Raw genomic sequence first — 13,544 nt, 5'->3', positions numbered from 1 at the left:
AGGTTTGGACCCCTGAATGGAAAGGAAGACAAAGGTGTGAGAGAAGTGATGAAGGGGAATTTGATGGTTGAAAGCAGGTGGAAAAGAGAGTGGAGGATTCAAAGGCATTGAACCTGTGGGGCAGGAAGAATGGCACTGAGAGTCTAGTTGTCGTTAGATTGCCTGTCTGTAGCGGGCCAAGTCTGCATGGTTTTGTGATTTCCCTCCTGCGGTGCTTTGTGGCTGAGCTTGGAGAAAGCAAATAGTAGAGTAACCACACTGAGAGAGAGGTCAGGGAGTTATTAAAAGCTTCAATGAGGAGGCTTCTGTAGAGTCAGAGAATGGAGTTATGTAGCCAAATGGGGGCTACTGAGCCTGTTGCCTTATCTGTAAAGTGGAATAAAATTGTCAATTAAATGAGATCATGTGGAATAGCAGCTAGTACAATGCCCAGTTTATGATTGTTAGTTTTTTACTTCAAATATGAATTGCAAAGGCTGCCTCAGTAGGGTTATTTCAAAGCATCGAGATTTATAAAATTTATACTATGTGTGAGGCACCATTCTAGATCCTCTGGGTAAGTCATTGTCACTCCAGGGGCCTTACAGAGTAACTAAATGTTATAGAGTAATTTGTATTACTCTGTAATCAAATTATAGAAGTGTATACAAGGTTTGGAGGTGGCAGCAAGGGGATGGTGAGAGTCTGGTTCAGGAGAAGCAACATAATTACATCAGTGTCATAGTAGTGAAAGTTCACTGGATATTTACTATGTCACGGGGAACCATTCTAAGCACTTCATGTAGGTCACAATTTTCATGGTGCATCTGTGAGATTGCAGTGTTCTCCCCATTTTGTTATTATCCCCGTTTTGTTGGCATTAAGTGATCCAGTAAGACTTTGAAATCAGGAATGATTTTAAAGTGTCTCAAATTCTTCATTTCCTGAATGCTAATAAATTTTTCTTGGGTATATTAATTCAAGAACCCTTCCTATTGGGTAGAATTCTTTTTTTTTTTAAGATTTTTATTCATTCATTTGCGGGAGAGACAGAACAAGCAGGGGGAGAGAGAGAGGGAGAAGCAGACTCCCTGCCGAGCAAGGAGCCCGATGTGGGACTCGATCCCAGGACCCTGGGATCATGACCTGAGCCGAAGGCAGACGCTCAACCATCTGAGCCACCCAGGCGCCCTGGGTAGAATTCTTACTTAACTTCCACCATTTGTTTTGGAATGGTGCCCTTCTGCTTTCTGCCCTCAAGTGTTTAGAAGCCCAGATGGGAGGCAGCAGGGTGCTGTTGGTGCAGACAGTGACTCTCTGTGGTTGTCCCATTTGCTTTGCTTGAAGGGTGTTCCTTTGCCTCCATACTATCTGTCTGCTGAGATTTGGGGAGCAGCAAGTATATGAGGAGGATGACCTGAAGTAGAGGTTTTTATTTGTTTGTTTTTTTAAAGATTTTATTTACTTGACAGAGACACAGCGAGAGAGGGAACACAAGCAGGGGGAGTGGGAGAGGGAGAAGCAGGCTTCCCACTGAGCAGGGAGCCCGATGCGGGGCTCGATCCCAGGACCCTGGGACATGACCTGAGCTGAAGGCAGATGCTTAATGACTGAGCCACCCAGGTGCCCCTGAAGTAGAGTTACTGTTTACTGTCTTGAAAAAGGATCAAGTCCAAGTTTGAGTGAGGCACTCTGGTCTGAGCTTCCCTTGAGTCCAGCACCACTTAAACATGCCCATTTCTCTTGGTAAAAGCAGTTCTCGTTCCTGCTCTGAAGGGGAGCTGCTGGTGAAGCCACAGTCGGTGTGTTCCTGCTGCTTTATGGCTTGTCTCTTTACTCTTCCCACCTTGGCTAGCTAAATCTTTGAACTTAAGTGAGGATGTGTCTTGCTCTCAGGACAAGCTTGACATTCACGTTTGAGGCTGGCAGTTGTCTTCCACAGCTAGTGTTCCATTTCTGCCTCTGAGCTCTGGCTGCCTTCTTTTACTTCTTGTCACCAAGAGTCCCTTAAGAAATATTCTGATGCTTTTAAGACCAGCAGTGTGCTTATCTCTTGAAGAACAGATAATCAGGAAGTCTGCTTTGGGTTTGTGTGTTCAACAGGAATTCAGGAAGAAATAAATCTTTGAGTTTAGAAGTGGCCATTGAAGAATTTTATCCTAAAGGTGGTGAGACCTCCTTCAGCAATTGTGCTCCTCAGAGCCACAGGGACACATCAGGAGGTAAATTCTAGGAGATGTTCTGGATCAGAACGCCTGCACTAACACACCTGTGCTGCAGCAGGTGCCACTATAACTTTTCATGGAACAGAGTTAATCTAGTTTCTGAAATGGTGTCTCTGCAGGCAGACTTTCTTGTCAGTGACTTGGTTGATTTTAGGAACCTCAGGTTCTAATCAGATCCTCCAGTGCCAGGAGTTGAGGGAGTAGTCAGCCCTTTAATGTGGTGTCCTTCAGAGTTTCTGGGCCTGGATAATCAGGTGGATACTTGTCATAGGCCTTGGCCTTTAGAGCCTTCTGAATTCTGGGCCTGCCCACTACTCTAAGCCAGACTTCACATCAGCCTCGGGGCTCCAGCAGGGAATTTGCATCTGCACAGGTCATCCAGATTTCAGCTTGTGGAACTTTGTTCATGGTTCCTCCCCACTCCACCTGGAGTGCTCTCTCTCCCTCCTGTCCTGACTACAGTCCTGCCTGCCTTTCCAGGCATGGTTGAGAATTTGAACCTATCACCTGCAGCTCCTGGTTTGAGATTTTTTAATTTTTATTTATTTGTCAGAGAGAGAGAGAGCGCGCGCACAAGCAGGGGCAGCAGCAGAAGCAGAGGGAGAGGGAGAGGGAGAAGGAGAAGCAGGCTCCCCCCCAAGCAAGGAGCCTGATACGTGACTCCATCCCAGGACCTGGGATCATGACCCGAGCTGAAGGCAGACGCTTCACTGACTGAGCCACCCAGGCGTCCTGCAGCTCCTGGTTTGAAATCTGTACTTTACACGTGTGCTCAGGATAACAGTTTAGTGTGTGTATTTTCTGGTATTTGCACATGTATATTTTCTGTTTTCAGCTAGGCTGTAAAACTGTGGGAAACAGGGTTTGTTTTTGTGTTTTTTTACTTTACTCTCTTGTCTCCTGCCACTCCCCACCCTACCACTGGCTTGATGTGTTAGCTGGTCATCTTTGAAGGCACTTAACTCTCTCTTTTCTACCCCCAACTTATTTACTTATTTATTTTTAAATACTTTAGCCTTCTTTTTTTCCCTTAACATTTTTATTTATTTATTTGAGAGAGAGAGGAAGAGAGTACAAGCGGTGGGGAGGGGCAGAAGGAGAGAGAAGCAGACTCCTTGCTGAACAGGGAGCCCAACACTGGGCTCTATCCCAGGACCCTGAGATCATGACCTAGATCATGACTTGAGCCAAAAGCAGAAGCTTAACGGACTGAGCCACCCAGGTGCCCCCCCCAAAAAAACTTTTTTATGTTGAAGACAATTTTACACTTTAAGTTGCTAGAATAGTATAATGAACATCATGCACTCTTCATTTAGATTCACCTATTAATATTTTGCCACATTTACTTTATATTAACACACAAGCGCATACCTGAACCACTTGAGATTTAGTCGCTATCATTACATTTCGTTACATTACCCCTACATACCTCCCTGTACATTCAGTAGGATGTTGATCTTAAAACCACACTGTAAGATTGCTCTCAGGAAACAGAGTTAACACAAAATATTATCTAATATACACTCCTTATCCACAGCTCTCCAGTTGTCCCAATCATGTCCTTTATAGCTGTATTTTTAGTCAACAGTTGTGCATTACATCATATGAGATGTAGTCGAGATACAGTTGTATCTCTTGTTTCCTTTAACCAGGAGAATTCCCACAACTTTTGTCATCTCTTGTGATATTGACATTTATGAAGAGTCTAGGCCAGTTGATTTGTGGAATATCCCTTAGTTTTATTTACTGATTGTTCTTTTTTTTTTTTTTTTAAGATTTATTTATTTGAGAGAGGAAGCGAGAGCACACATGGAGAGGGAGAGGAAGAAGCGGACTCCCTGCTGAGCAGGGAGCCCGATGGGGGACTTGATCCCAGGACTCTGGGATCATAACCCTAGCCAAAGGCAGACACTTAACCAGCTGAGCCACCCAGGTGCCCCGATTGTTCCTTTTGATTCATGTGATTTATGTTCCATGTGATTCATGTTAAACCTTTTCCCCACGATTTTGGTATCACATCGTAAGAATATACAGTGTCAGTTTGTCTCACCTTTGGGGCTGAGTTAATCAGTTGGTGAGGTATCGTCCACCGAGTTTCTTCTTTGTAAAGATACTTCTCCCCTTCATAATTAATAAGCCATCTTGTCAGGAGGTCCTTTACCTCTTGAGTCCAAAGCTTGTTTTAGTGGAGCTTTAACCTGAAGGAATGAGGTCCAGGGTGGACAGGGGGTTTGTCTAGTTGTTGTAAGTGGGGGAAGGAAAAGGTGGGGAAAGAATCTGAAACATCTCACCCACACTTACCTTTGGTTACAGCTGGGCTCTTACCCAGCTGCAGAATGGAACTCGCTGAGGCAGTTTTATAGGTTTCCTTCCCATTCTTCCATTAATTCCACACATATTTATGTAGACCCGACCAGGCCCTGTGCTGACACTGAAGGCACCGTGAAGAACAGGCTAGCACAGTGAACAAGACAGACACGGTCACTGCCTTCATGGAGCTTGCAGTCTGGCAAAATGGATAGTCCAAAATGAAAAAACAGTTATTTACAAGTTGTGTTCAGTACAGTGAAGAAAATAAGCAGCCTGCTGAGACTGAGGGATATTTAAGAGGGGAAGGAGACAAATGAGGGACTTCTTTAAGAAAAATGAGGGACCAGCTATGAGTGTGGGTAGAACATTGGAAGAGAGAAAAGAGTCCCAGGAGAGGGGACATGCTTCCTGAGGCCAGAAGGGACTTGGAATATGTTTAGGAACCAGAAGGCAGCCAAGGTGCCTTGGAGCGTGGTGGGAGTTGGGGTCCAAGGTAAAGGGGGTGAAGTAAACAGGGGCCAGATCACGGAGGCCTTGTGGGCCCTAATAAAGAGTATTGAGTATTTAGGCTTCTTGTAGCAAATCCTTCTTTCAGAGATACAGGTGACACCAAATTTCATTTTGTGTAGCTTTCATGTAAATCTACAGGGGCTGTGTTGTACAGTGTGGGTCTGAGGGTATGAATTTACTGGTTTATACTCCTGAAAAGAACCCGTGTGTTTAGCTATAGAGAACATACTGCTGGTTACCAGAGGGGAGGTGTGGGCGGTGTGGGTGACATAGGTGATGGGGATTAAGGAGTACACTTGCTGTGATGAGCACTGGGTAATTAAAGTAAGAACTTAAAAAACCAAACCAAACCAGTGTGATATCCCCCCACAGTTGTGTGACCCCCACAGAATGGAATCAGAATTCATAGTCCTGGAGAAATCCCATGCCCTCAGTGAGGCATGGAGCCTTCAATGAGCTGTGTTCCTCATTGGTAACACATGGGGCGCACACAGCCTTTCTAACTAAAGGGCCATGTCAGTGTGAGGATTGAGTTTAGATCGGAGCTGACACTTTGTTGTGGGGGTCTTGTCACACAACCAAAAGGCTGGGAGGTTTGAAGGACAGGGAGGGATGTACACGCAGAAGCTGCTGGAGAAGGTTTGGACATGGTGCTTGAGGGTGTGAGAACGAGGCGGAGGCCTTAAGTCGTATGTACTGGAAGGAGCCTGTGGAAGTGAGAGAGACCTGAAGAAGGGGAGGCCGCAGCAGGCACTGTGGTGGCTGGCCTGTGAGGTTGCAGGGCCCCAGCCTCATGCTGTGGAGTGAGCTGTTTGGGGAGGAGTCTTGTCTCCCAGCCTCTGTACAGAGTGTGCTTAAGCTGTTTTCCTGGATACCCTAAGGTTAATCAGATCCTAAGATGTGCTCTGCTTGTCACGAACTGGCTGTAATTATATCTCCCTTTCTTGTTTCACCGACAGCTGTAAAATACATAGTGAGAGAAACCCTACCAATGGATTTTATTGCCTTGGTTCCAGAACAATGAAGATCCACCTGCCAGCCCAAACATAATTAGGCTTGGCTCATGTTCAGGCTTTGGCAATGTTATTGTTTGCCATTTACACGCTATGTTCTTGGTTCCCTTCCTTTGGAGTTTGTTTTATTCCCTCTGCCTGTTTCTGATAAGCCAGTCTGACTGGTGGTGGGACTTTACGTGTAAATGTTGAAAAGGAACATTTTGTGGTGCTTGCACGTCCCTTTCAGGGAAACGGTGTAGGGTACCGCAGAGTCCTAGGCCCTGTAACTGGCAGACTGAGGAGGAAGGACCCCGGCTTTGTCTTGCCCTAGGCTACAAAGTGTGCCAGCTCATCAGCAGCGCTCCCCAGCATCAGAGAGCTCCCCGCTGGAGCAGCCAGCCAGCCGGGGTGTGGGCTCTGCTCTCCCCTCCCTGTACTGTGAGTTTTGTACCTTTCAGGACTGTGAGGAGAAAATGCTCAGCCTGCCTCCAGAGAGCCCTCGGGATGGGAGAGGGAGGTGCCTGCGCCTACAGCACAAGATGTAGACCCACAGGATGCTTGACTTGTAGGGTGACATGCTCAGGACCCCCTACCTTGACCCGTTTCAGATTCACCAGAAAGCAGATAAATGGGTGAAGAAATGCACAGGTCAAAGGAAAGCTCTCTCTTGTGTGACTTTGCAGGTAAAGAGGGTGTTTGAAGTAGGCATGACTTGTCTGACAGGTTTAAGGTGGTTAGTGGCTTAGGACTCCTGAGAATTCCTTTGGCCTTTTCACACTGCTATCAATGATTCCTAATTAGTTCTGATAATAATTGCGTGCCTGGAGCAGGCCATAAAAATGGCTGTTTTAATCAGGTGTTGACATGCAAGGTCAGGCTGCAGCCTCCAGCATTGGAACTTAGGACTGACATTTCGGAAAGAGAGAAGAGACCATCCATGTTCCTGATGGCACTGTTTGTGCCGAGGCCGGGATAGGACTCAGGCAGGTAGAAGGCTTCAGTTAACCAACAGGATAGCATTAATTTTGATGTGTAGACATCTCTTATTGTCATTACTACATTAAGTTACTATTTCGCCTTCCTTTGACAGGATATATACCTTGGTGCTTTGGCTTCAGTCTTTGTGCTTGGATTCCTGTTGTTCAAATGTACTGCCATAGCCTTGTTCTGTGTGGTTTTAAGAGTCTGTGGAGGCAGGGCTGGATATCTGATAGAACTTCAAGAAATTATTTCTGAAATGATCAGGGAGGAAGACAAGTTTTTCTAGACAGGGCTTTGTAACCAATAGGATAGATGATGAACTTCCTGAAAACTTCTACCATAGAGTCAGGCCAGACCAGAAATAGCACTAGGTTTGCATCATTTATATGTTTGAGTACTTGATGAGAACTCACCTCTGTTGATAAATGTAGCTGAAGCAAGTTGAGGAGATGGGGGCCAAAGAAGTAAAGGGTTTATTTCCCTGCTTTTAGGAGTTTACAGTCCAGTATAGATGAAGACACAGGCTCTGAAAAGGCATCTGATCCAGCCAGACAAAACTAGTTACATGCAGTCCCACGATGACTTGCTAATTGGAATCTGTGTGCGTTGGTCTGTCAGCCAGTGAGGCCAAATGGGGCTCTTTGGCAAAGGTCTGCTCCCTTGGGGCCAGGCCAGTGGCTTCTAGTATTTGTGAGATGGCATTGGTTGTCAAGACGAGCTGCTCATCACAGATCACAGTTTTTTACTTTGGTGTTTCTTTCCTGTCCTGGTTTTCTGGGCCCTGAAATGCACCTCGTATGTTGGTGCTAATGCAGGTAAGACTCAAGTGTCTCAGCTGCTGCAGACTTTGGCCTTATAAACCAAGTATTTTCCATGCTGTACTTTGAGTGATTCTCCCTAACCTTTATAGAGTTCCTTTTTTTTATGGCAAATGTTCAAGATTCTTCTGAGTAGGTTGCTTTCCATGTACTCTTGCCCTGAGGTTTGAGCATTAGGTTACATTCGCCGCAAATGTTGGGAGAAAAATGACAAATTATTTGAAAAAACAAGTTGCTCATTAAATTTCTTAAGCAAAGAGGAAGGGCTGAGGAGGAGGAGGAAGTGGGGAGCGGATGGGATGGGCAAGTCATCCAGCTGGGACCTGGGACGGCACGGTGGGGGCAGAGGGCCTAGAGGCTTGGCATCTGTTCCACTTGTGGGGAAGGAGGAGTCTGCTCGCGAGGACAGTCCCACTGCCAGGGGTGCCATTCCCCCCACTTGGAAAAAAGCCTGTTCTTTTCTGACGTGGCGCACAGGCTGCTGTTTGCAGGCTATGCCAGCCTTTCCCTGTAATAACCCGAGCAATCCAGGTAGCTTTGGCTTCTGTGGTCTGAAGCTGAACTGTTACGAGGGGGGCGCCTGGGTGGCTCAGTCAGTTATCGGCTCAGGTCGTGATCCCAGGGACCTGGGATGGAGCCCTGCATCGGGCTCCCTGCTCCGCAGGGAGTCTGCTTATCTCTCTCCTTCTGCCCCTCCCCCCGCTCCTGCTCGTGGGTGCCTGCATGCATGCGCTCTCTCTCTCTCAAATAAAATCTTAAAGAATCAAGTGCTAAGACAGCTTAAGCTTGCCCCTGCTCTTTGGGACTGGGCGCAAGTTGTTAATTCCCCACCCGCTACTCTGGGGGGCTCCATGGTACACCTCCGTCCCACGTTAGGCCGACAGGCCAGGGGAGGGCCAGTCTCAGAGTCTTGGCTTTCACAGAATCCTGGCTCAAGTACAAACATTTGTGGATCTGGTTTCCTGTAATCACTTTCCCTTTCTCTTCACCTCCTTTTGAACTGCAGACTCTGGCCTGGTTGTCCCAAGTGTTTCCTATGAACTGCATAAAAAGCTGTTGTCTGTGGCTGAGAAGCACGGGTTGACTCTGGAGCGGAGACTGGAGATGACAGGAGTGTGCGCCAGCCAGATGGCCCTGACCCTGCTCGGAGGACCCAACAGGTAAACGCCTCCGGACTGGCGGGGGCTACGCGTGGGGAGGTGCTGCTCTGCTGGAGGAGTTTGTCAGTGTGCGTCCCTCTGTGAAGTCCCTTTCCTGGGTGCTCTGAGGGTTTTGTTTGCTCCTCTTGCCCACCTCCCGGAAGTCCTCATTATTGTCTCAGCAAGCCGCCCTTTGACCCTTTCTTTCCTGATAACAGCTGGCTTTGACACTCCTGGCTACCAGAGGCCTGCCTTCTAAGAGCCTTCAGAGACTCAGCCTTTGGCACTTGTCCTTCACTCAGAGATCAACCCCCGAGTTCCATACCTGAGAACTTCTAGAACCACCCAGTGGGAGAGCTGGAGTTTGGTGCCTTCCTACCTGCCCTCTGGGCCCATATGTCAAAAGCAGTGCTTAATTTTATTTGTGGTCATTTACTGATATCATGTGCCAATCCTTGTGCTAGGACTAGGGACATGAGAATAAAATACTACACCTGCGCTCTGGAAGGCTAGTGAGGTCTCCAGAAAGTACATTGCGGTGGTAGAGGAAACAGAGGATCATCCGGGAAGCCGCAGTAGCATCCAAGCGGAGTCCTGCAGAGGAGGGGTTATTAACAGAGGCCAGCAGGCAGGGCGAGGGGTCCGGGTCTGAGTAGCCTGTGCCGAGGGCGGACAGAACAGAGCCCGTGGTCGTGGCTGGGATCTGTGAAGTCATTCTCTGGAACTGGGAAGTAGGGCTTTGCAACAGCTTCGCAGTAGGGAGCTGAGCTGCCGACAGATTTCAGAAACAGCAGTGTGGGGGCAGGGTGTGAATGTCCTCACCCCGTCACATGGCCCTCTAGCCAGCTTCTTAGGGCTGGTTGTCCTTGGACCTGGCTTTTCTCGCTGCCTCTGACCTCTCAGAAGGGCCATCTCCTGCAGCTCCTTTGAGAAGGATCACCACAGCTAGTAATCTGCTTCATGTGTGTCCAGTACCATGCAGTTTAATCACTGTGCTTTCACAGCTGTGTTTAATTTGGTCCTGATGACTTCACCTTGAAGGTGAATAGTGGCCTGGTGTTTGAGGATGAGCAAGCTAAGGCTCAGAGAGCAGAAAGGCTTGCCCACGTTGGTGCTGCTGGTACGTAGTGGAGCCAGGTCTCCCATCCAGATGGGTCTGTTGCCAGGGTCTGGACCCTGCCCTCTGCTGTCAGCTATGTGATGCCAGGGTCTGCTTTGAGTCCTCCGATGGGGGATGCCTCTGTGAGAGGAAGTGTCTTCAGGAACAGACATGGGTAAGTCAGATGCCACAACTCAGGTGTCTGTCTGAAGGGAGAAGTGCTCATCATATTTCCTTAACATGCAGATGTAGTGTGGGAAATGAATGGTTTGGTATATATGCAGAGTACATTGCTAAATTCCCCCAAATGTATTTGGAGCACAGGGGTTTCCTCTCTGGAACAGCATCTGTCATCTGCCTCCCTTTGGGAGACTAGTAAGTGACTGTCATTGCTAAGGAGGGACCTAAGCCCATTTCTTGCTGTCCATCTCCCCCTGCCTTCCGCTCTGGAGGCAGACCACACTGCCTGTGAGTTGGGAACAGCTCCAGAGTTAATCTTCCAAACTTCCTTACCTATGGCTCAGCTTTGGATGGCAGGATCTGGAAATGACTTCATCTCTTTGCTAATCAGAGTTTGGGCTTCGCAGGTCCCACGGAACATTTACGTGTTTCTGGTCAGAGAGCAGTGTTCTGGCAACAGTGTTCTATGGAATGAGATCTGGGTGAACTGCCTGTAGTGAGAGGACCCAGCAGATGAAGTGACACTGAGGTGTGGGACCGTGGGAATGCCACCTTGTAGTCCTGGAGTTGGGTGGCTTTTCACCCCCTCTGGGACCTGGGGCTGCCAAGAACTTGGAGAGCGACAGGTGCCGAGAGGCGCTCGTCTGGTTTAGGGCGTAGGGATTGGCAGGGCTGCAGCTGATAATGCTAATTCACCTTCTGTTCCAGGTTGAATCCCAAAAATGTTCACCAGAGGCCCACAGTGGCCCTGCTGTGTGGCCCACATGTGAAAGGGGCGCAGGGGATCAGCTGCGGAAGGCACCTGGCCAACCATGATGTCCACGTCATCCTCTTCCTGCCCAACTTTGTCAAGATGCTGGAGCCCATCACCAACGAGCTCTCTCTCTTCAGCAAGACCCAGGGCCAGCAAGTGTCTAACCTCAAAGGTGAGCACTTGCGTCAGGCTGGGCTAGGGCCTCGGCCTCCCCCCTCCTCACGTAGTTTGATGGTCTGATGCTGCCGCCCAGTGGCGACGGGTGGAACATCACGGATGCAAGGTGTCCTCTGCCTGTTAGGAGTCTTTGTACACGAAGGAAACACTTCGGGTGTTGACTTGCTTACTTCCCATCCCTTCGCTGTCCTCCCTCTCCCACTGCTCAGATGGAGTGCTGGGGACCCACTTGTTCACTTTACAAACATTTATGGAACAGGTACTACTCCTGACACTGAGGATGTGGCAGTAGACTTTTTTTTTTTTTTTAAATTCATGCTTCATTCTACTTAGGACAGACAAAGAGACAAAGAAGTAACCTTTCTGTTAGGCCAGATGGTGGTGTTACGGAGATAAAGTAGGGAAGGGAGCTAGAGAGGGTTGGAGGGTTGTGTAGGGAGTAGCAGAATTAGACATTTCAGGGTCAGGTGTAAAGGGCCTGTGGATCACTGTAAGGGTTTGAACTTTTACCCTAGCTGAGATGGAGAGTCACTGGAGGAGTAAGTAGCAGGAAGGTAGAATTCAGCTCAGATTCCAAATGATCCTCTAGCTGCTGTTGGGGAGTAGACTAGAAGTTTACAAAGAGAGGTGTTAAGAGGCTATCGTGCGAAACCAGAAGGAGATGCTGGTGGCTGTGTGGAAGCCCCGATGATCTCAACCAGCTGGTGGTAGTGAGAGGAGGTGAAGGGGGGTTAGTTTCTAAGTTAGTTTTGGAGCTAGAGGCTGCAGACTGGATGTAAGGGATGTGACAGGGAAGGGTTAAGAACAACTGCAAAGTGTTTGGCCTGAGTGACCAGAAGGATGGAGGTGCCATCCTGAGATGGGAAGACTTGTGGGAAGAGGTTTGGGGAGGAAGGTGCCTGTTGGATATGCAGGTGGAAATGCTGACTGATACAGATGAGTCCGCAGGTAGGTGAAGGGGTCCAGCCTGGAGTGCCGAGTGTGTAGGTGGGAATGAGCCCTAACGAGCCTGGATAAGCTATCTTCTAGGAAGAGGTAGGGAAGTTAAGTCTGAGTTCTTTGGTTACAAGTCAGGGAGTTGAGAGAGCAGCTCAGCGGACAGGGAGGGAGAAGGAAAAGCAGGAGAGCCTGGCACCTGGAAGGCAAGTGAAGACGGGGTGTGGTGCGGTCAGCTCTGCCAGCAAGCCGCTCTAGGTTAGGCTCAGATGAAGGTTGAGAATCAACCACTGGATCTTGCTGTGTGGAAGCCCCTGATGATTTCAACCAGAGCAATTTCAAGTGGGGTAGGGTGGAGGGGACAAAGTGATTGGAGTGGGTTTTAATGAGAGTGGGGGAGGAGAAGAGAGAAGAAATACGAAGAAAGGGCCTTGCCAGGGGTCAGATGGCAAGTTGGGGCCAGACCCTGGGCCAGAAGCTCAGTCTCCTCTCAGGCCAGGCTCCTGTGTGCATGTGGAAAGACCCTGTTCTCACTCTTGAAAGTCTCCTGGCCCCAGGTAACATCCCCCCACCCCTTGTCCTGGTGGTCTGTTCTAAGTAAGGAAGCCCTGAGTCCCTAATTGAGAAATATCATTACTGTAGCCAGGGGGCGGGTCTGCTCTGGGTTCCCCCGCTTGAGATCTGTAACATGAAGCCTTGTTTTAGGCAATTCTTCCTCTGCCTACCTAAAAGCTTTCCAATTTCAACTCCAAGAGCCAAGTCTGAGGATGCTGACTTTGAATTTGGTCTGATTTCTCCTATTCTCAAATTATCCTCTTAGGCTGGTCAAGACTTACATGGTTGTTGAGACATCTCTTCTTAACGCTGCCCCTCCCAGAGGCTTGGTTTGAGCAGAGAAACTTTTTTAAGTGCCTGGAGAAGTGACCGGTTCCCTCCCTATCCCTAAGATTGGGCTGTAAGGAGAGCCCATTTTCATGAGATGGGGTGGGGGCGCGGGGCGGGATGCAGCAAGACCAGGCTGGCTCCGGTTGGGTGAGGAGGCTAACCCAAGGCTCTGGCCTGCTTGCAGTTGTTGGGCCACTCCACACATGGCCGTCAGCGCCCATTTCTACTGGGCTCTGGGCAGGGCTCCCTGGGAGGGCTGACTCGGCAGTCGGCTCCCCCTTCTCATAGCTCATAATGTACTTAGGGTGTTAGTTGGATGTGCATCTGCTGCGCCCAGAGATGACCTGCATGGCCAGCAGCACGACACTTCGGCCTGGGGGCTCCACGAGGACAGTGGTCCATCGGGCTGACACGTCCTTAGTCTCTGGTACCCAGCCCAACCTTGGAAGTCCTGGGGCCTGGCCCAGCCTTGAGAAAGCCGGCCTGTGGTGAGGCCTCGGAGTGGTGTCAGAACAAGACCCCCTTGGGGCCATCTGGGTTCTGGTCCCCACCTGGG

At 48.9% G+C, this 13,544-nt stretch overlaps 1 protein-coding gene across 3 annotated transcripts in view; it reads left to right on the top strand.

Annotated features, from left to right (window-relative positions):
• The window catches only part of EDC3 (enhancer of mRNA decapping 3), a 61,732-nt gene that overhangs the window by 45,703 nt on the left and 2,485 nt on the right, over positions 1-13,544 (top strand). For all 3 annotated transcript variants that reach the window (XM_027572763.2, XM_027572760.2, XM_027572761.2), the window contains 2 exons: positions 8,825-8,978; positions 10,945-11,162. In XM_027572763.2, coding sequence (XP_027428564.1) covers positions 8,825-8,978; positions 10,945-11,162 — 372 coding nt within the window. The remainder of the gene's footprint in view (positions 1-8,824; positions 8,979-10,944; positions 11,163-13,544) is intronic.

The sequence above is a fragment of the Zalophus californianus genome, chromosome 6, assembly GCF_009762305.2.
Source record: "Zalophus californianus isolate mZalCal1 chromosome 6, mZalCal1.pri.v2, whole genome shotgun sequence".
In the NCBI taxonomy this organism is placed as follows: domain Eukaryota; kingdom Metazoa; phylum Chordata; class Mammalia; order Carnivora; family Otariidae; genus Zalophus; species Zalophus californianus.
The sequence above is the reverse complement of the archived record's forward strand: the minus strand, read 5'-3'. Positions and strand labels throughout refer to the sequence as shown.